Source organism: Colletotrichum destructivum, chromosome 6 (assembly GCF_034447905.1).
Source record: "Colletotrichum destructivum chromosome 6, complete sequence".
Classification (NCBI taxonomy): Eukaryota; Fungi; Ascomycota; class Sordariomycetes; order Glomerellales; family Glomerellaceae; genus Colletotrichum; species Colletotrichum destructivum.
The window spans coordinates 3,829,926-3,851,584 of record NC_085901.1 but is presented as its reverse complement, the minus strand read 5'-3'; the positions used below and the strand labels follow the sequence as shown (position 1 = coordinate 3,851,584).

At 56.0% G+C, this 21,659-nt stretch overlaps 6 protein-coding genes across 6 annotated transcripts; 4 read left to right on the top strand and 2 right to left on the bottom strand.

Annotated features, from left to right (window-relative positions):
• Positions 1-26: 26 nt before the first annotated feature.
• On the top strand, positions 27-3,237 carry CDEST_10372 (Putative large ribosomal subunit protein mL49). The gene is made up of 2 exons (XM_062926530.1): positions 27-523; positions 661-3,237. The coding sequence occupies exons 1-2, from the start codon at positions 197-199 to the stop codon at positions 727-729; spliced, it is 396 nt and encodes a 131-aa protein (XP_062782581.1). The 5' UTR covers positions 27-196; the 3' UTR covers positions 730-3,237.
• On the bottom strand, positions 938-7,924 carry CDEST_10371 (Putative ARID DNA-binding domain-containing protein). The gene is made up of 2 exons (XM_062926529.1): positions 5,964-7,924; positions 938-4,770 (listed from the first exon to the last, which is right to left on the bottom strand). The coding sequence occupies exon 2, from the start codon at positions 4,732-4,734 to the stop codon at positions 1,327-1,329; it is 3,408 nt and encodes a 1,135-aa protein (XP_062782580.1). The 5' UTR covers positions 4,735-4,770; positions 5,964-7,924; the 3' UTR covers positions 938-1,326.
• A 1-nt stretch (position 7,925) lies between these two features.
• CDEST_10370 (uncharacterized protein) lies at positions 7,926-8,806 on the bottom strand. Its single transcript, XM_062926528.1, has 2 exons — positions 8,040-8,806; positions 7,926-7,928 (listed from the first exon to the last, which is right to left on the bottom strand). The coding sequence occupies exon 1, from the start codon at positions 8,350-8,352 to the stop codon at positions 8,158-8,160; it is 195 nt and encodes a 64-aa protein (XP_062782579.1). The 5' UTR covers positions 8,353-8,806; the 3' UTR covers positions 7,926-7,928; positions 8,040-8,157.
• Positions 8,807-11,406: 2,600 nt separating this feature from the next.
• CDEST_10369 (Putative CTP synthase, glutamine amidotransferase, class I glutamine amidotransferase) lies at positions 11,407-15,905 on the top strand. Its single transcript, XM_062926527.1, has 12 exons — positions 11,407-12,845; positions 13,023-13,079; positions 13,145-13,192; positions 13,354-13,381; positions 13,510-13,639; positions 13,706-13,810; positions 13,941-13,965; positions 14,035-14,062; positions 14,115-14,251; positions 14,301-14,867; positions 14,921-15,346; positions 15,400-15,905. The coding sequence occupies exons 1-12, from the start codon at positions 12,771-12,773 to the stop codon at positions 15,505-15,507; spliced, it is 1,734 nt and encodes a 577-aa protein (XP_062782578.1). The 5' UTR covers positions 11,407-12,770; the 3' UTR covers positions 15,508-15,905.
• Positions 15,906-18,404: 2,499 nt separating this feature from the next.
• On the top strand, positions 18,405-19,658 carry CDEST_10368 (Putative peptidase M20, bacterial exopeptidase dimerization domain-containing protein; the record flags this gene model as incomplete). Its single annotated transcript, XM_062926526.1, has 1 exon — positions 18,405-19,658. The coding sequence occupies one exon, from the start codon at positions 18,405-18,407 to the stop codon at positions 19,656-19,658; it is 1,254 nt and encodes a 417-aa protein (XP_062782577.1).
• Positions 19,659-20,113: 455 nt separating this feature from the next.
• Positions 20,114-20,793, top strand: CDEST_10367 (Putative paired amphipathic helix superfamily protein). The gene is made up of 2 exons (XM_062926525.1): positions 20,114-20,334; positions 20,429-20,793. The coding sequence occupies exons 1-2, from the start codon at positions 20,230-20,232 to the stop codon at positions 20,678-20,680; spliced, it is 357 nt and encodes a 118-aa protein (XP_062782576.1). The 5' UTR covers positions 20,114-20,229; the 3' UTR covers positions 20,681-20,793.
• Positions 20,794-21,659: the final 866 nt, after the last annotated feature.

Below are 21,659 nucleotides of genomic sequence, written 5' to 3'. Positions count from 1 at the left end.
GACGGTGTGCGCACGAACCAGGAGCACGCGAAAACCGTCCCGAACTTCAACCGGCGCGAATCCCTTCATCCAGCAAGAAACCTCTGAAAGAAGGGCCCTTTTTGCTGTCACAGCCCTCGCCAAACCTCAGCCTCGCGTCCCCTAGTGTTGAAACATCCCCCGATACGAAACCGCTGTACATCCACACTCTTCCAAAATGCGCTCAGCACTCACCACCGCCGCCGCCGTTCTCGCCCGGTCGACCCCCAGAGCATCCGCCCTCCTTCCTTCAATACGCTTCTCCTCCTCCGCCTCGACGACATCAGCCCCCGCTGCCGCTGCGAGACCGTACGTCATTGGCCTGACCGCCGGCAACCAGTTCCCCGTCTACCCGAGCACAAAGGCCGCCGGATCATCCAAGTTCACCGTCGTCAAGAAGATCGAGGGCAACAAGAAGGCCTTCGCCCAGGACCTTGCCCGCGAGGCAGGCTTCCCTGCTGAGGATGTCAAGCTGAACCCCGTGACGGGTCACGTCCAGATCAAGGTACGCACCTCTCTACACAGCTTCTGGTTTCCCAGCTGGAAGTCTCGAGACGTATGCCTGGCCGGTCCAGCGCCGTCGTGCCTCTCAGCCGCAGCCCCCAATCTGGTGAACGCTTCCCCGACTAACAAGACTGACAGGGCTTCCACGTCGACAAGGTAAAGCAATGGCTTAGCACCACAATGGGCAAGTCTGCCGCTGCAGCATGAAAAAGGCATCGAATGGAGGAGAGCGAGGCTGTATAATCAAAAAATGTATCATACCATTGGGGATAAGGAGGAAGGGGGGGAATACTTTGACGGGTGCTCTACGATGGGAGCATGGCCGAAAGCTCCGTACAATACCCAATACCGGTATCTATGGCAAATGTACTATTAGCATCTGAAATGGGCACTGAATCAAACCAAGCAATGAACCACATGTAAAGAAGACTAGTGCCTCCCAGGTGACGACATTCATCCTGTCTGATTCATTATACTGTCTGCACCTGGCGCCTCGTCGTGTTCAGACAGTCTTTGGAGGGATTCTGCATTGCCGCGTCATATACACCTAAGAAACAAATGGCCCCATGGCCAAGCAGCCTCGCTCCATGCTCCCAGTTAACTCCCAACCACTCGCCCAATATCTTTTTTTGGTTACAACACTTGTACAATATCTGCACCATACTCCCAACGATGGGCTGGATGTTAAACCTCCTTTCAACTGAATGTCCACATGGTATAGCAACCGCTCCTTTTGAAACAAACGTAGACGCCGACTGCCTGTCGATGCCATGCAAAATCCTGAAAGTCGTGAATGTCACTATCTCAAGAGTCCACTGACGCGTAAACCGCAAGGTTCCGGATCACGCCATCCTTGGTCCATTCCGGCGACCGCATCAGCATCATCTTGAATAGGCTTTCCTCTGAAGGCAACGAATCCGCGGGGACAGACGACCTGGGGTCGTTGGGATCGCGGGCCTTTTCTGCTAGTCTCCGCAGAGTCGAGATACCCGAGGTCGCAATGTATACAAGCCCCGTGTCGCGACCCGCGGGGTCGCCTTGGCCGCTGCGTGTTTGCCACGGCTGCTCGAACTGGGCTCCCAGCACCTGCACAAAATGATACAGGGCTTGCGCAAACCCGTTGCCGCTGGAAAGCCATGACTTGGCAACGCCTGTTTCGTACCCTGGGGCCAGGGAGGCAAGGATATCCGCAGCCAGGAGGCCCTGCATCAACCACGGCTTGCGATCCTCAACGAGCCGGAAGAACCGTTCTGGAGCCTCGATGTGTGCCACGGCGGATTCGGGCGACTGGATGGGAACGACAGTCGTAGCGAGAGCAAAAGAACGCGTCAACAAGTCGTACGGCGGACTGCTGCTAGCATCCATAGCATACAGCATCTTGTAGTGTGTTCTGTTGGGCTCGTCTCTGGCCAGAAATCTGGCCAGCGCGTCCACGGCGTGGAAGGTGTACGTGTGGACACCAGGCTGATAGGGCGGGAAGTAGAGCTTGTCATCCATGGTTGTTGGCCCTGGGGCTGGCGCAAAAGCCAGCAAGAAGTGCAAGAGACACAAAGCCTGCTCGCGGCCGGGAATTTCAACCGCGCCCGCAATGTTGGACAGGAGGATGATGGCGTCCTTCATAAACTCCAGCGTGTTTGCGTTTGTCCGAAACAGCATGTTCCTGGTGCCGAGATACCTGATGACGACGCAAAGGAACTTAATCACTAGCTCATCGCCCAGCACAAGATGGTTCTCGTTGGAGGCCTCAGGAAAAGACAGGTTGCGCAGAATGGTGATGACACAGGAGAAGCGCTCAACAGCTCGGTCGAGCTCGTAGTCTAGCGACCCGAACTTGGGCAGCTCCCTAACACCCATCTTGTCGGTCCAGCAGGCGCGTGCCACGTCCTCGTAGGGGGCCAGCTGGATGTCGGCCGAAGCCTCTTCTGTGTTCTCCACAAGCAAGTCCAGCTGTTCTTCGGCGCACTCGAGAAGCGCTTCAATGAGTTCCTCGCAGTACTTCAGGTGGATGTGCAGCGCCTGGTGCTGGGTCGCCGTAACGGTCGCAAGGGTGTCGAGGGCAAGGCGGACTTCGCCGTGAATGCCGGATTCTAAACTCCGCGTGAGGGCATGCAGATCTACATACCCCAGCTCGTACGGTGGGGGGATGTCAGGCTTCAGGCTTTGGAGTTCCAGACCCTTCAAGTCAAATGCCCGGACGTTGATTCCGCCGTAGGTCTCGAGAGGGCGAGCGCTCGGCGTGTATTCGTCGGATTCGTGGGCCAGTCGCAGCATGCGGGGTTTGATAGACGCCGCCATCAGATTTTGGTCCATCCCAGGAGGCGCCGCCATGGGCATCCCTCCACCTTTGACGGATGCTGGGGACGCTGAGGGGAAGGCCTGAGGATGGCCTGGCGTTGGCTCGACGCTCCGCGAAAGGCTATTGCGGGCGTGGCCCTGCTGCGCAGTCGCAGGAGTATGTGGCCCTGGTGCTTGAGGAGTTTGGAACCCGTTGACCGACGGAGGCTGGCCGCTGAATGACCCTTGCTTGACGGGAGTCTGGACCTGCTGAGGAGGCATGTTCGGCTGACCTTGAGGCATCATTGGCTGCTGGGGCGGCAAATGACCTTGTGGGGACATTTGCTGCTTCGTAGGAGTCGACTGAGGTTGGGCACCGGGCGGAATAGGTAGACCGGGCTGACCGGGCTGACCGGGCTGACCGGGCTGACCGGGTTGACCGGGTTGACCGGGTTGACCGGGCTGGACGGGCTGACCAGGCATGCCTGGCTGGTTGTGATGCTGCATCATACGCTGCCGACTCTGCTGCGCGACCCAGGCCTCTTCAAAGCGAAGCAGGTTCCGTTCGTAGATTTCCTTCAACATCTGTGGCGCCTGAGGAATCTGGCCGGGGTGGAAGCCTATGCTGTTGGAAACATGGGGCCATTGATTGCCGGCGGTCGTGGGCTTGTAGCCTCCTTTCGATTGAACGGATTGAAAGAGCGTGAGGAGATTGACGGGGCGGTTGCCAATAACCGGATTGGGATCGAGTTGTTGGCCCTTGGCGGCCATGAAGTTATTGAGGGACTTCATGAAGGATTCGGGGTTTGATCCGGGCATCGGGCGTTGTTGGGGCTGGGGTCGCATGGCGCCTGGCGGCATTTGGCCGTTGGGCATCTGCATCGGTTGCTTTGGCATCATGCCGCGGCCTTGAGCCATGTTCTGAGCCTGCATCTGCGCCGCCATCTGCATATTCTGCATGCTTTGCATATTTTGCATGTTCTGCATGTTCTGCATTCCCTGCATCGTCCCTTGTTGTAGTTGTTTAGCCAACCGCGCCTGGTAGGCAGCCATCTGTTGCTGCTCCATCGGGTTTCGCGGTTGCATATTGGGTGGCAACATCTGGTTCGGCATCTGGCCCATGTGCTGAGGCATCTGTCCCATCTGCTGAGGCATCATGCCCGAGGCGGCCATCGCGTTTGGGTTCGGGGAGGGTCGCGCGGGCGACTGGGAAGGGTTGAAGTTGGGATTATAGCCCTGTGGCATATTCTGCATGTTCTGCTGCATGTAGTGGTTCGGTTGGGGGGTGCCGTGTTCGGAAGGGTTCGGGGAGGCTTGGGGCGCGAACTGCTGGGCGCCGGGCGAGAAAGGATGCGGTGACGCGGTTGCGACTCGCTGGGGTACACTGCCGGGTCGCAGTTGGTTCGCCATGATGGGAGACGGCGTCGCGTTGGCGGAGCCGTTGGGTTGGAGATGGGGGTAGGGCGAGGGTTGGCCTTGAGCCTGTTGAGGCATACCCGGTTGATAGCCGGGGAAGGTCTGGGGCGTTTCGGAGCGCGACGTCGGCAGCATGCCGGGATTCTGTCGCGGCGAGCCGGCGATGCTGTCCTCGCGAGGACGAGGTCGCTTTGATGGAACGACCGAGTTGGTTTGATAGGCGGGGTTCTGGAAAGATGAGGGCGAGGCGTTGCGCATCTGGCCATTTTGCATGGCGGCCATCTGCTGCTGCTGCTGCTGTTGCTGTTGCTGTTGCTGTTGCTGTTGGTGATGCTGAACCTGCTGTTGCTGGGCCTGCTGGGCCTGTTGAGGATTGGCAAACTGAGCGGGATTGAAGTGGGCAGGGCTGCCCATGAAGGCGGAGGGATCCATCATGGCTCCGGCAGCGTTCGAGTCGTTCATGTGTGGGAAGGCGTTGCCATTGTGGTTGGGGACCGCGGCTTCGTTCATCCAGGTGCTCATGGTTGTGGTCGGCTCGAGCGACCCATCGAGCGATGACTGGGAAAAATCAGCGACTGCAGTGAAATGAGCCAAGGTCCATCGAGATGGAGCAGCAAACGGGCGAGATGGAAAGCAACACGGCAGCGGGTTGTCGCGATGCAGACTTGTCGCGCGTCGCGGTTGTGTGTGGTGTGTGGACTGGACGTGGTGCGTGGTGCTGGGGGGAGCGAGCGAGCGGACGAGTAGCGGGTTGTGTGGGAAATCAGCAGTGGAGCAGTAGCCGCATTTGGCTGAGGTGCGCTGGGGGGGGGTCTAGAGGCTGGTGGGAGCGCTGGCGCCACCGGGCTTGGGCGGGAGAGCGAGAAGCGCGTGAGTGTGCTGTGAGAGGCGGCAGAGTGGAGAGTGGGAGTGAGAGTGAGAGCGAGAGTGAAGCGAGGGACAAGAGGACCAGCCGGGCCTTTGACCGGCCTTTACCTACCTAACAGGCTGGCTTAGGTAGGGGAGGGATGGGGGCAAGCGGAGGAAAGCGGCGCACCAGGAAGAGGACAGCGAGAGAAAAAGAGGGAACGAGAGGGTAAGGAAGTAGAGGGGGAAATCCTCCCTGAGGCCAAGACAAGAAAAAGAAAGACAATGCTTCCCCGAGCAAGAGAAGCGCGACACAGGAACAAACCAAGAGCTATCAAGTCAAGACAAGACAGACAAGACAACCTGCCCGACGAGGCGCGTCGTGTAAGCTCAGGTTTTTTTTCTCACTCGCGACTCGTTGGTCTGTCTAGCCTGATACAGGATGGGAAGTGCAAGAAATGGAATAAAAATAAAAATAAATAAAACTAAAAGGCAAAGTGTAGACGATTCGAAAACCTGCGGCTGCGTCAGAGTCGCGAACTCGCGCGGCTACAGAACACCGGCAGCAACGCACGCCAGCGGCATCAGCCATCAAAAGACGGCATCATTGCATCGAATAATGGTCACGAGACAATTAAAATAGGACCTACAGCTCTATCGGCGGTCCGGGGGGTGGTCTGGATGGGGGGTGCGAGGCTTTGTAGAGAAAGATAGTGAGAAAAAAAAAAAGGGTACGACTTTCGGGGCGGCGGCGGGAAGAAGACAGGACAGCTTCGGGTCGGAACAGGACAAGACAAGGCAGAGAGCAGTGAGAGGAGCAGAGGTAATGCAAGCGACGGGGGGCGAGGATCAACGCAAATGCAACGAAAGGCTGACGAAAGAGAAAAAAAGCCCAATCTTCTTACCTAGGGAGCTGCTGGCGGGCTGTCTGTTTGCGCAACGGAATTTGCTGGACGGGTCGGATGCGAGCGTGTGTGGGTGACGGAGTGAGTGGTGAGCGACTGATGAGTGAGAGTGTCTTGCGATGCGAATGCGAGTGAGGGTGATTGAGAGTGAGGGTGAGAAGTCTCCGCTGTGTGTGTGTCCCTGGTATCTGTGTGGCCTGTCTCGTCAAATCAGCAGAGTCAGTTATCAGGGGGCGGTGCTGATGTCGGCGCTTCCACTGGTTTCATCGCCCGGCGCAAGAAGACACTCAACAATGCGACGCTTGCCCTATTTGGACTAGTATCCAATGAACCAAATGCAGCCGGGAGCCCGGAGTCTACCGACAGGCCAATCAGATCCCTCTGTTAGTGTCAGCATAGGCCACCAGCAACTTTTGTTAGTAGCAAAGCCGCGATTCTGGGTTTTCGGCTATCAGATTCTCATCCACTCAGTATCGCGACCGTACCGGGCTCCCAAAGGCTCCATCTGCCCTGGGTACTCACTCCCATTTGCTGCCCACCCATCGTTGGTGTAGTTGTCGCCAGTGCTGTCGCCGCTACTGTCGCCGGCCTGCGTTGTGTCCGTCTGCCATCATGCCTCTTACGTTGTGCCCGCCGTCACGGTTTTCTCATGGTTCTGTGAACTCTTCTTCTCTCTCGCCTATGTCCGTTCTGCTTTTTGGCGAATGTTGTGTGGTCTTACTCCCTGCTCCCTATCCTCACGAGCCTGACAACATCTTCCGGAGTTCAACCCATCATCATCACCACCGTCACAACTCCCCTCGCAGACCATATGTGACTGCTCTTACCGGCATTACCCGTGCGAGTACTATCCAAGACTTCTTGGGCCAGAGATTATCATTAGGACCATTGCCTGTATAGCGGCCGCACACCGACACCCACCCCAAGACCATGGCCACAACTTGTGGTCATTGATAGAGTGTGCTCGCTCGGAAGCTAAGTCTCGTATTGAAGGTTGCGTCTCGTCCACGTCCATCTCATTCTGAGTAAGGTCTGGCTTCAAAGCAAAGAGTGTCGATGACAAGAGTGTAGCAGCAAGTTCGTCCACTTGGATGATGAGCTCTCGTGATCGGTGCCAGTAAGGGAGATGTTCGTCGGGTCAGGAACCTGTGACTAGAAAGGGTAGGGACAATAAATACACTAGATTTCCTAGCGAGGAGAGAGAGGACATGGCAACTGACAACCGACCGCAACGAGAGACGAGGTGACTATGCTGTCCAGCGATGCTGGTCGCACATCGACGCAATACCAAGAAAAGCATGATAGCAAGATGGAAGCGCGACAGGCAGCGCGATCGGTGATTCAAGAGACTGCGAGATCGTTTGAGCGCCGACGACCGCGACAAGTCCAGCACGGTCTGACTTCCAGCTCGGTAGGCTTGGCATATAGACCACCAGGGCGCGTAACAGTGAACTCCCCCCAATTGCCATGGTCTGCAAGGGGATGGGGGCTGTGACCTTGCCGCCGGTGTAAGTGGGGAGTCTCATGTTGGGTGCAAGTCTCCAGGACGAATCGGTGGCTGGGAGAGGTTGAGAGCGCGAGCATGCTCATTGCAGCAATAAAGTTGAAAGGGGAGAAAAGGGAAGAAAATTGCCCCGCGCATGTGGCTAATGTGTCGTTGTCGTGCGAGTAAGCGATGGTGCATCCATATAGTCTGTCGCTGTCGTTCGTTGTCCATGGTTGTTGATTGCTGCAGGATGCCCCGCCAATCAAGTGCATAAGAAGATGATGCGGTAAAGGCGCATCCTTCCCAGTGAGATGGCTTCCTCGAGGCGGCGGCGGCCACACATCCTCATCCGAATCGCCCAGTCCTAGGCGTTAACGGTAGTCCACGGATGACCAGGCAGGCCATGTGTTGCGCTGCTGTCATTAAGCTCGCGGACATCGTCCCAGTGGGTTTCTTCGTTGTAGTGTTTCGAATCCCCCCTTGCATCCCCTCCCGTCAGCTGGTAACCCCAAGATGAAGAGTTCTCAAATGCTTGCGTGGCGGAAGTCATGAGCAAGCAATGCAATGATTACCGGGTGCCTGATGCTTACCGATTGAGACGGCGCCCGCGGTGGTGTTGTATGGTGTGGCGCCCTTCTTTCGCAGGACACAGCACGCACGTAATGTAGTCGTGCCCACTGGAGCGTAGCCGTAAGGTCTGGGCTGCACTCAGGGTTTGTTTCGGTCATTTTCTTTGGCGGGATCCCATGTCTGGCGTGGTCTGGCATGGGCCGGTGCCGGGCCCGTCATGGCCACGGCCCGCATGGCTGGACCTGGAAGGCTTTTTACTCGTGCCTGGGCTCGCATTGGTGTTGTGGTGGTGCTTGGGTTTCCGGGTTCGATTGGGCTTTGAATTTGGCGCATCTTCTCGCCCTCTTTCCCTTCATCCCTTTCGTCGTCATCGTCATCCTCCTCCTACTGCTGCTTCCTGGGGGTTGGGCGCATGCGAAGCACACTGACTGGGTCATGAAGCCAGACGGTCTGGCCAGCAACGGTAGTCGGTGGGCTGGAGATTCTCGCTCGCTCGGGCCAGATACGGCTAAGGACCCTGGTCGACCCCGTCTGTCGAGTGGCCCCGGGCAGCCCATGACTGTTTCGAGCCTCGGCGGGTGGGAGTCTGTCCTCTGGTCCTCCTTCTAGCTGGGTTGGCGTGCTTCCGGGAGGTTTGGAAGTGTCGTGAGAACCTTCTCACTCGCTGAGGACTGATTTCTCACATGGAAATCGATTCGAAAACGGGCATGTGCTGTTTTGACGTCGCTGCAGTCGAATGGATGGCACTTACAAGGCGCCGAACGGTGGGAAAACGGTGCTGGAGGTCCCCAAGGAGGGGCTACCGTTTCTAGGTCAGCGGTTACAGAAGTCGATGGCGAGAGCAGCCGCAAATGAGCAGCAACACGGGCTCGCAGCGATGCCAGAAAAACAAATCCAGCAAGAACAGAAAGAGGGGAGGCAGTAGAGGCAGAGAAAAAGGTGAGGGAAAATGCGAGAGAAGAGGAGGAAAGGAAACGGGGGGGGCAGGTTGGGCGATTTATGTGAATAAAGTACATGACGGATGTACCTCCCATTCAGTCCACACTGCCCTGAGTGAGTGGGTGAGTTGAGTGAGCGAGCGTGTGAGTGTGTGTGTGTGTGTGTGCGCGACCCGTGCCTTCCTAGCTCCCTGCCTCCTCCCACAGTGCCAGGTACCCCGATGAAGAGCTGGGCCTTTCCTTCCCACACCATGCGCGTCGTCCAGTACCAGTCTGTGGTTCCTTCCCTTCCTTCAAACACCTGGCGGGTGCGAATTTGATCCAAAATGGGGAGTCGCAGGCAAGTCTGCTGCTCTGGTCTGGGCTGTCCTAGGTGGGTGGGTACGTAGGTGTAGGTGTAGGGGGTCGTGGGAGGAAAGACTGGAAAGAATGGAAGAATGGAGGGGAAGGAAAGATGGGAGGGGAGGGAAAGGGCAGAATTCAGGTAAACAGAAGGGAAGGAAGTAAGGAAGGAAGGAAAGAAGGGCTCATGGCACTTTAGAAGGCGGCTTTCCTCGGCCGATGGATGCCTCTGGCGTCAGTATAATTCATTGAACACTTGAGCTCCAAGAGGGCGGCAGCATCAGCAACAAGTTCCCGCCAGAGACAACAGCAAAGAAACCAGAGGGAAAGCCTCTTTTGGGCCGCCCACCCAACTCAATTGCTCTCCCCACACACCAAGCAACTAAAGACACCAAAAGACGTGGACATTGACCGTCACATCACCACCACCTTGTCCGTTTTTGATAGACGCCTCATTTGCTTCGGACGAGTGAGTGTACGCATCCGTTCAACCCCCCCCCCCCTCTCTCTCTCTCTCTCTTTCTCTCTTTTATCTGATTATTTCTTCTCTTTCTATTCCTTCTCCCTCCATTTGTCCTCCCAAATGCCACTTGCAACATTCGACACCCAACACCCAGTACTTTTTCTTCCGGCTATGCCGCAACCCTCCTGACCTGGGAGGACCCGTAGATGTAGACATCTTATCTTTTTCTCATGTCATCAATCATGGTCTTGTGTTCATTCATCATTCTTCACCTGAACCAACATCCATGGAAACCCCTTTTCCTCCACCCCGCCCTTCCCCTCCCCCGTTTTGCCACGTTATTACGAGAAGCATAGGCGCGCGTGTGCAAAAATGCAAATTCCTGCCTCATCTCGTCTCCGTCGCCTTCGCCGGCCTCTCTTCCCCGCTGTCGCTCAATCTCGCGCCCTCCGACTAAAGAATCCACTCCTACTTAACCCAGGTCCAATTTAAACCCCGTCCCTGTCCACGCTTGACGGACGCCCGGCTTTGCCATGCTGGCTGAGTGTTGGCTGGCTGCCCTGGGCTGGCGCATCGTGTCTCTGTCACGCACTCGCCAGGATGACGGTCGTGTTCGTGGTCGTGGTGGCTTCGGATCCTCCTCCTTTCTTTCTCTCAGTGTTTTACCTTTTCTTGTCTCATTCTCCCGAGTGGATGGAACGGATAGGGTTCACCACCTTCATCTGCCTGGATTCCCATGCTACGCATCGATCGTCTTGCTGTGCTCCTTGGCTACTCATTCACTTTTGCATTGCAGTGCCTCAAGGTATGGGGAGCAAAGGTTGTCCCCATCCGTGGTCCGTGGATGTCACCAAGCCCAGCACCGGCCCCATCCGGGAGATGATGGGACGAGAAACGAGAGGTGGATGGGCGACTTTCTTACCTCACACCAGCTCTCATCCACAAATCCCAGACTCGACCACCACCATCAACCACCACCACCACTCCTCATGCTCAGGTCACCAGAACAATACTGGCGTATTTCGCCCATTCCATCTACTGTCTTGCTTCGCATTGGCTCTGATATCGGTTGAGCCGATTCTGCACACCTGCCTGGATGGATCAAGGATGCAGGCCCTCCCCCACCTTTTGGTTGTGCCATGGCCTAGCACGGTTCACCCAAGCAAGATGCCGAACCGACCGCCTGGAAGACTCTGTCCTGCATCCGTACATCTCGACAACCCAACCCCTCATAGCAGCAATTGCACTTGGGTCCAGCGTCAGGAGAACTGGGGCGACCGCTGGGTTTTATCTTGAGCCTCCCCTCGTGTTGTTTGTGCAGGGAGGCGTTTCAATGTTCTGAGCATTTTTTGAAACCACCCGTGGTGGTGATAGCCTTCAGGCTTCCAGTGGATGCAGATCAGTCCTAGATAGGGCCGGCCACCCATCCATCCATCCATCCATCCCGTATCTGACCAGCGACGCCAAAGCTTCGGTGCCTACCAGCCATTTCCATCTCATCTCGATCCACCTCCCTTCCTCCAACACGGGAGAACTCTCCAACATGCCGCAGCCTAGTCTTTGGCATCTACACTTATCCTGTCGTCGCTAAGGTCGCTGAAGGCTTTCAAGATACCATTTGGCGTCTGCTAAACAGTTCTTGTTGCTATATGCTAGCTATCGATCGTTCCCCTACCGTTAATGCCCCCTCCATATTCCAGCTGAGCAGGACATGGTGACCTGTTGTTACGACATTGCAGATACCCGTTTTGTGACGGGCCCTAAGCGCGGTGGACGACGACGGCTAAGACTGAATTTGCCTGACCTGGTAATACTTGTCTGGCATTACATGAATGTTTTAAGCAAAGTTCGGTGAGTCGTGCTTGTGGACAGGTGTCGGTCTTCCGCGTGTTCCTTAACTCTTATATCCATCCCCATCCATTCCCACCATCTATCTCATCCTTCCCTACCCCTCCCCTGTGTGACTGTCTGGCTACGAGCCCTGCATGACCGCCCTGTGACCAACCCGCCTGCCTATTCGTAGGTACGTGGGTAGGTTGGTTGAATGTTGAAGCGTAACTTGTCTAGCGCAAACGTCGGCTCCACCACCTCTGTGGGGCACACCCTTCGACGGCGCCATCGACCTGGATTGCTCGATGTTTGTTGATGGTTTTGCTGCTTATCCCCATCTTCCAACCAACCGTTGGTTTGCAACGTGTTTGAAGCTCGGCTAGCGATTTGAACTGAATTGGCTCTGGGCTCTGACATTTCGGTAGTCGGAAACTCCAAGCCTTGTATGAAATAATGTCGTGTCGATATGCCGTTATCAGCATCGGATGATGGATGTTGTCTGCCAGATGGTACTTGTTGCAGAGCGCCCCCGTCCATAAGCGAGGGTATTGCCGTTATCTTTTGGTCCGAGTTGGGCCAATCTTTCTGTCGCAACGTCGTCGCCGTTTATTGTTCAGATGTTAAACCTTGTGCCTGCACGCGAATGGTAGAAGCGTTCAAGGAACTAGGAGAAGCTTGTATCATACATCTCGTGCAAAGGTCTGTCAGTAGCGTAGCATCTACAGTGATGTGAAACAATCAATAGCAGGCTGGACTGGCCCCTTGGTTGTGGTCCTGCCATGTTCTGCAGATTGCTCGATCATCACGGTGCAGTGAATTCAACCTCGGTGGGGTGTGGCCTGACACATGAGAAGTGTGGCTGATGGGCGCCAGGTGTGGCTCAAATCCACTTTACACGACCGCCCCACGGGCTAGGCACCACCCTCCCACTCCCCTGTATCCCCCCCCCCAAGGCCAACCATCCTGACGCCGGCGCTGTTAATGCGTTTATCGATAACTAAAAATTTCTTTACATCCGACCGCGTCGCGTCCCGCCCTTTGTCTTGACTCTCTCTTCCTTCCCTCCCCTCCCCTCTATCAAACGAGAGTTGAACGCCACAGACGATCTCTCCCCCTCCGTTGAACGTATACCAAGACCGACTCCTCAGAAACCTTTTGTTGTTTACCAACCAGCCATCATGCGTTACGTTCTCGTCTCAGGCGGTGTCATCTCGGGAGTGGGCAAGGGCATCATCGCCTCTTCCACGGGTCTGGTGTGTATCCAAACCCCTGTTGAAATTTCCTTATCTACAAAAAAAAAAAAAAAAAAAGACTTCCCCCCCAAGACTTCTCTTCTATGAGATGGCGGGGTGTATCTTTGATGCCGCCAGAACACAACATGCAGCCAATGTAGATATGCTAACAGGTGCTTTGCTTTTTCTCTCGAATAGCTCCTCAAGACCCTGGGATTGCGTGTAACTAGCATCAAGATCGACCCGTACCTGTCGGTGAGTGGCGACCCCTTCTCTCCTGAACCCCTCATCATGTGCCTGTGATTGACGATGAAGTGCAGGTCGATGCTGGTCTCATGGCCCCCGCCGAACACGGCGAATGCTTTGTGGTTCGTACCTTTGGTGCCCTCGCTTTTTGAGATGTGCTACCCCGGGAAAGGGGCAAATGTACCCCTCATCGCTCGCCTTCTGATAAGTAAGGCGGGCGATGGATCCGGGGATACCATCTGAGGCTATGACTCAACCAGCACAAGACGCTGACCATCATCAGTTGCAAGATGGCATGGAGGTAGATCTTGGTAGGTGACCCTCCGTCAAGCCACAGACTCGAGAGTTTCCAGCCCCCCTCGTTGTCTTTTGCGGGAATCGCAATGCTCGCCGTCTTTACATCAAAACGCAATTCTCTGACAACGAGGTTCGCACACAGACCTGGGCAACTACGAGCGCTACCTCGCCATTCGCCTGACGGGCGAGCACAACATCACCACCGGCAAGGTGTACAGGCACGTCATCGACAAGGAGCGCCGCGGCGACTACCTCGGAAAGACGGTGCAGGTGTATGTCATGTCATAAGCCATTGGCTACCCTTCGAAAACGAGACTTTTGCTGACGAAGCGGACCAGCGTCCCCCACGTCACCGATGCCATCCAGGACTGGATCGAGCGCGTGGCCAAGATTCCCACAGATGACTCCGGCGAAGAGCCTGACGTCTGCATTATCGAGCTTGGGTACGTTTCTACCCTCTCTGACCTTTTCTGGAAGGATGCAATGTTTCTTTTTCAGCGCGGTTTTTTTCTTTCATCTTGGAATTGTGTTGCTTGGGACGCATCAGTTCAGGGGCTAACCTTGACTCAACAGAGGCACTGTTGGTGATATTGAGAGCGTGCGTATTCCTAAGACCCAGTTCAGCCTGGCGTGCATTGTCATGTCTACATCCGCTAACCCAAAGTAGATGCCCTACGTCGAGGCATTGACCCAATGTTTGTCCATCGAGCTCACATCTCAGCGGAGCGGTTACTGACCCCTGAGTAGTGCGCCACAGAGCAGGAAGCGGCAACTTCATTCAGATCCACGTCTCCTACGTCCCAACCATCCATGGCGAGCAGAAGACGAAGCCCACACAGCATGCCGTGAAGACGGTCCGCAGTTACGGTCTTGTCCCTGATATGGTTAGGAGATCCACCCCTTGATGATCCGATGCACTCCTAACACGCCCAGATCGCCTGCCGTTGCGAGCAGCCTCTCGAGGAGGCCACGGTCAAGAAGATTGCCCTCCTCTGCCAGGTCGACGTGCCCCAGGTCCTCGTCGTTCGTGACATGCCCACCATCTACCAGGTTCCCCTCCTTTTGGAGGAGCAGAACCTCATCCCCTTCTTGCGCAAGGCCGTCAATCTCGACGCCCTGCACATCCCCCAGTCCCGCATTGCCGAGGGCGAGGCGCTCTGGAAGACGTGGGCGTCAGTCGTCAGCCGCCCGTCCGACGGTGAGATCAACATCGCCCTCGTCGGCAAGTACGTCAAGTCGCAGGACGCCTACCTGTCCGTCGTCAAGGCTTTGGAGCACTCGGCCATGCACCTGCGCAAGAAGCTCAACATCTGCTGGGTGGATGCCGAGCACCTCGAGCCCCAGGCCAAGTCCCAGGACCAGGCCCAGTACCACAAGGCGTGGCACGATGTGTGCACCGCCTCGGGTATCATCGTCCCCGGTGGTTTCGGCACCAGAGGTACCGAGGGCATGATGAAGGTCTCCAAATGGGCGCGCGAGAACGGCACCCCCTTCCTCGGTGTAAGTCCGCGCCTGTCATTCCCCTACAGGGCGAGTCACCTGACATTCGATAGGTCTGCCTCGGTTTCCAAACCGCCATCATCCAGTACGCCCGTGACTTCCTCAACATCGTCAACGCCACCTCGGAGGAGTTCGACGCCTCGGCCGAGAACAAGGTTGTCATCTACATGCCCGAGATCAGCCGTGACAAGCTTGGCGGTACCATGCGGCTGGGTCTGCGCCCGACCGAGTTCCAGCCCGGCAGCGAGTGGTCCAAACTGCGCTCGCTGTACGGTGAGGCCGATTCCGTCGAGGAAAGACACCGCCACCGTTACGAGGCCAACCCGGCCTACGTCGAGAAGCTGACCGAGGCTGGCCTCAACTTTGTCGGCAAGGACGAGACCGGTGAGCGCATGGAGATCTTTGAGATCAAGGACCACCCGTACTTTGTCGGTACTCAGTTCCACGCCGAGTACCAGTCCAAGGTCCTCAACCCGAGCGTACGTTCCCTGGATCCTTACGTCTTACGCCCAGTGAGCTAACAACTGAGCAGAGACCCTACCTCGGCTTCATTGCCGCCAGCGCTGGATGCCTCGACCAGGTCATCAAGGAGCAGCTCGCGGCCGCCAAGTTGGCCAACGGCACCAACCACGTCGTCTAAGACGTACTGCTCTCTCACTCACTTCCCTCTCTTCGTTTTTTGTCCTTTTGCGGTACTTCTGGAAGATGGATTTACACGACGAAAAGAAGACAGGTTTTTATAAAGTAGAACATGGGCTGGTACGGGAATCAGTAATCCGGAAATTTGTGTTGAAGGGGGGAGGCGGGTTTCCTCATTCACACACACATTAGACTCTTTTTCTGACCTTGGGCTATCCAGAAATGAAGCAAGAAAAAACAACTGATGATCTATGCGCGTCTTTCGACATGGGAGAGAGGAGGCGGGGGGTTACATTAGACTGGGGACCAGGAACGGCGTTCTCTCGGCGCGGCGGGGAAATTTTCTTTTTGTGGAGTTGATATCACATTATAGGATTATCTTTTATTCACAAAATACCAAGGGGGAATTGCTCTCATTTGATTTTCAGGGTGCGAGAAGCTATCGTCTTGCTTTGATCTACATGGTCCGCGATGGGAACGAAGGTGACTCACCTGGGCTACGCGTCCCGAGCGCCGGGGACAATGAGGCTCAGCAACGCTTAGCCGGCTTCACGGATCAGCCTGATCAATCCTGGCTCCGGAGTTTCCAAGCACCATGACGTTATCAAGACCACTGGCCGATGTAACGGACATGGGATTGTCTGAAACCTCGTGAGGATAGGACAATAATACGCAAAGTAGGCATGGCGATATCAGCTTGTGTGCAAGGGCCCTAAGCAGCCTCTGCAGCCTGTATTCAAGTCCGGATCAGCTTTCCAAGGCCTTGTATGGCTAGCGAAGCCAGCTGGTAAGGGGAGGAAGAGGGGAGAGAGAAATCAGATGTGTACGCAACAGTTTCATAGCGACTGAGCCGATAAAAGAGCAATACATTGGTGCCCGAGTAGCCTCTGACCTTGGTCTCGCTTGGGTTTCCCCCCCATTGCCCGAATCCATGTTCTTCCCGTTGCACATATCAAAAGCAGTGTGTCTGGAAAACATCACAGACGTCGGGGCTTCACCTCTCTTCCGGCTCAGAGCATAGCTGGTCACCGTGAGACTTGCGATTGCTGGGTTCGACTTCCCTGATGTCTACCGAAAATCACCCTGCAGGCCGAGTTGGAGCAGGAAATGGCCTAGGTTGGCCAACACCGAGCGACTTTCGCTCCTCACACTCTCAACGCTGTTGAGTCTCATTGTCAGCAACATGTTTTCCTGCTTAGAGCTTTCAAAAGGCGGGAACTTCGTGATCGATTGCGCGTTCGAGCTCCAGTAAGCATTTTCTAGGCAGACAACCCTGTCCCTAAACCTCTACTCCTGGAGGCACAGGCTCACATATGGTCTTCTAAAGTCTTGCCGTAATTGATGCTCGTATCATCTAAAGCCTTTCGAACCCCTGAAAATTGGCAGTCCAAGAAATCGTTGAAAACTCAGAATCTCGGTCTGGAGTCTTATGCAACCCCCTCAGGGGCGCCGCTCTCAAAACCTCGTTTTCTTCATCACTGTTTTCCGGAAGAACTGACAGGGAGCTCAACAGATGCGATGGCACCTGACCGGAAGCACTCCGTATGCCCAAAGGGAGGAGCTGACCTCGGTCCTCCCGTGTTTTTACCAAGGAGTGGAATCACCCACGATTCCTCGAAATATCGCGACAGAAGGCAGACGACTTCCTCCCCCTTTCAGTAACATCAGGAAACGGCATTTCTTCCACTTGAACACGGAAATGGCCCTTTTAACTGATGAATTCGTGAGCAATTGTCAACACAGTGTGTGTTCCCAGTGAAGAGATCTTTCCAGGGCTGCTGGCAAACTGATCCTTGATAAAATCAAGCGTCTGAGGGGCCTGTATTTTTTGGTGAAACAAAAGAAATCTCCTCAGCTTTTGTACTTTTTTTTTAAGATTTCTGCAGAGTCCACTCTATGTGGCTAATAGTAGTACCAAAAGGTAGAGCGGAGTTCTGGCTTCATGCATACCTTGGTTGATTGGTGTGCACAGGTGACCGTAGATGGCTGATTTGGATCAAATTGTTTGGATCACGGTTGGATCGAAGCCAAACCGAAGAATCGGCAACATCTAAATACTATAAACAGCCTGACCAAAAGGACTTTCACGGTGATAGACGCAGGAAAGGACAATCTTCCGCGCTTCTCGGGAAGAGTCTACGTTAGGTCGGGCCACTGACCAGCGATTTACTGCTTCCAGCGGTGACGGTTCAAGAGGTACGCCCAAAGGTGCTCTTAGGAGTTCTTTGCAAGTCCTGCCCAGAGTGCTTAGTGAGCTTAGTGTTCCACTGTATTTCACGTAACCTCTGTGGGAAGGTTCCGTCACGCTTGCTGCCGGTGGTAGGGGTTCCCTCAGCAGGATTAAACGCCCCGATGGCCATCTGCTCGTGTGTCTCTGGGTTGTAAACAGTCCCATTCTTCGTGCCGCGTACGGGTAAAAACCAGACGGTGATGTGTTCTGAGTCGATGCCCATTGCAACGAGGCCAGCTAGTTTCCAACCATACCCGAGTAGACCTCTTGCTATCTCACTGCGCCTTAATGTACTTGTGATAGTACTGCCACAAGCCTTAGTCTTGTCACAAACCAGGAATTGATTCGCTCCTCTCGGGATATAGAGGTATCTTTTTCGCAAAGATTGGAAAATACATGAATATTTCCACTTTCAAGTGACATCGATCTGATATCTACGTGGTCTTCTTGTTGTAAACAGGTAGGAGTTTATGGCTATCCCAATATACCCGCGAGTGATTAATTTCCTCGGCTTCTTTTCCCCCGCATCTCCCGATGCGAAGTTGGAGTCGGCACGCATCCGGAAGGCCGAAGTGGGCCACGGTCCAAGCCGAAATTGAGGAACAAACACGGGGGGGGGGCTTTTCATGATTTCTCACCTTGATCAATGCAAAAACAAATCCCAAAAAATGACCAGTTCCGCTCCTCCCACCGACTACCAGCGCCTCGACGCCTGGATCGACGCTCACTTCGACGAGGAGGTGAGCTTCCTCCAGGCTCTGGTGCGCGTGCCCACCGACACGCCGCCCGGCAACAATGCGCCGCACGCGGAGCGCACCGCCGAGCTGTTGCGGGAATTCGGCTTCGAAGCCGAGCGCCACCCGGTGCCCGCCGCCGAGGTCTGCGCCTACGGCATGGAGTCCATCACAAACCTTATAGTCCGCCGTCACTATGGCTCTGGCGCCGGCCGCACCGTGGCGCTCAACGCCCACGGCGACGTGGTGCCTCCGGGCGAGGGCTGGACGCGCGATCCGTACGCCGCCGAGGTCGAGGACGGCGTCCTCTACGGCCGGGCTGCCGCCGTCAGCAAGAGCGACTTCGCGACCTTCACGTTCGCGGTGCGCGCGCTGGAGGCGCTCGGCGCCCCGTTGCGCGGCGCGGTCGAGCTTCACTTCACCTACGACGAGGAGTTCGGAGGCGAGCTCGGCCCCGGCTGGCTGCTGCGTCAAGGTCTCACGAAGCCCGACCTGCTCATCGCCGCGGGCTTCTCGTACGAGGTCGTCACGGCCCACAACGGGTGCCTCCAGATGGAGGTCACCGTCCGCGGGAACCAGGCCCACGCCGCCATCCCGGACACCGGGGTCGACGCGCTGCAGGGCGCCGTCGCGGTCCTCAACGCGCTGTACGCACTGAACACGGGCTACCGCCGGGTGCGCTCGGGGGTGAAAGGCATTACCCACCCCTACCTCAACGTCGGCCGCATCGAGGGCGGCACGAACACCAACGTCGTGCCCGGCAAGGTGGCGTTCAAGCTCGACCGCCGCATGATCCCCGAGGAGGACCCGGCCGAGGTCGAAGCCGAGATCCGCCGGACCATCTCCGACGCCGCGGCCTCGGTGCCCGGGATCGAGGTGGACGTCCGCCGTCTGCTGCTCGCGAACTCGATGCGCCCGCTCCCGGGCAACAAGCCGCTGGTGGAAGCAATCCAGACGCACGGCGGCGAGGTCTTTGGCCGGCCGATTCCGGCGATGGGTACGCCGCTCTACACCGACGTGCGGCTATACGCCGAGGCGGGCGTCCCAGGTGTCGTCTACGGCGCCGGCCCACGGACGGTGTTGGAGTCCCACGCCAAGCGGGCTGATGAGCGGCTTCAGCTCGAGGATCTCAGGGGCGCGACAAAGGTCATCGCACGCAGCTTGCGCGACCTGCTAGCTGCGGAGTAGGGCTCGGTATCAATATACGTATTGTACTTGACTATGAGAGACCCTGCCGGATGATGTTCAACCGCATGACTGACTGATGATGGGCTGGGTTTCCCCCTCTTTGGATGCACTTTAATACGAGGTAGCCAACCCAGAAGTACCCAGCATAACGTCTCCGCAACATTCAACTGCTCGTAGTGGAACCTCAGCTGCTGTGCCGCTCAACCTCCGCTTATTGCCTCCCAACAAGTCGCCCGCAGCTTATTACATCATTTTATGTGTAAACGTCTTGGCTTGAAGAGCTTTCAGCCCAGAACAGCCTCTGCAACCCCGCGTGGACGAAGGACCCCTTTTATTCCCGGACCCTGTGACGGCGTGACAACAGCACGGAAATATCCAATACAACGCGGAGTTTTGTCCTATAAAGCGCTGAAGGTTGTCTTCCTACCCAAAACCAACCTCTGCTGATCCTCTCGTTTCCTCGACATTTTGAAAAAAACCGCGGCGCGCCCATAGAAGAAAAAAAAGGGAGACAGAACAAAACCATTGTTGATTAATCAGTTAACCAGTGGTCTCCAGACCCGTTTGCGTTATGCACTCCATGTCAGAACCGCCCGAGATCTTCACCACCCCGGCCGAGAGCCAATCCGGGTCGGCAACGTTCCAAGAGAGTTGGAGTTTTCTAGAAGACGTGAAAGTAGGTCACTTTCTCCTCCACGATTCCCCCTCCCCTTCCCCCCAGTCGTTGCTAGCCATGTAAAAGGTGTGAACAGCTCTGACGTGAATTGCAGAAGCGATTCGATGCGGCTCAGCCCGAAGTGTACGTGGCCGTCATCAACGCTCTTAGCAGCTTTTACACAACTACGCAGAAAGCAACGGGAGGCGTCGATAGGAGCCTAATGGAGGTACACGAGACTGTGAAGGCGCTGCTTCAGGGCCACGCGGATCTGATCGAGAGGTTCGAGAGCAGCCTCCCTCAGGATTACCTCGACCGCCGCCGGAGGACGCTGGACCGCGAAAGGCGAAATGCCCCATCCCATTAGTGTACTGTTCTCCTCTGCCAAATTGTTTGTCAGCGTTGTGTTCGTTTGCTTTCATATCCCACAGTCTCCCTGAGGGGGACAAAACTGCCTCAAACCTGCGTGTTACTCCTGCCCGTGCCACTGTTTGGTTCGTCTTGACACAAAAAGGTCGAAGCATGGCCGGCGGCAGATCAACTGAGCCCACTGCCAATCATTCACCTGAGCTACCTCACGACGACGATGGGGAAGACTCTCCCGAGATCAGGCCACTCCCATGTAAGGTGTCATCTGGTGGGCCAAATGCGGCCGAACCACTCAAGATGACCGTCATCCTCGGAGGCATCCGAGAGTGCCAACACGATTGATCACTGGGCTTATCCGGCCCAGACGCTTGGTGTCTCTCCATTTTCCGTGCCTCGGGTCTATCAACTTCCTCATCCAGATTCGCAGCTTACCCCAACTGTTCAACACGAACGACATATCGCCGGCTTCCTTGCCCTGAGTTGCGGAGTTCCTCCGCATTCCCCCCAACCTCCGTTGCCCGTCTAGCCAACCAGACCTGATCAATGCCGCTTCCCCGCAACCGCAAACGAACCTTGGCACGCTTCTCCTCTTTCTGAATATCAGGGTATATGCCATGGATGTCTCGATGGGAACATCCCATCGGCCGGCGGCTTATTCTTCTGATTGGGTGGCGAGTGTCGTTGAGCCCATCCTTCGGCTCCTCCTGAGCTCAGAAACCGCCGCCCCCTCGCGGCCGGGTTCGGGAGTTGTGCGGGTGTTCTAAATGCCGGCCAATGACGCACCCTGGAAGCGTCCCCGGACCCCGGATTCAATGGTTTGGGAAGAGGATGCGCGGGTTATGTAGGCGAGTGGAGGTGAAACGGGTAGCTCCGATCATGCTGTTCGAATCGATTTGAACGAGTGTAGCACCAGCCGGAATGGACTAGCCAATGCCGAGCTTCACCAGAAGGATGGTTCGGATGCAATGGCAAACCTG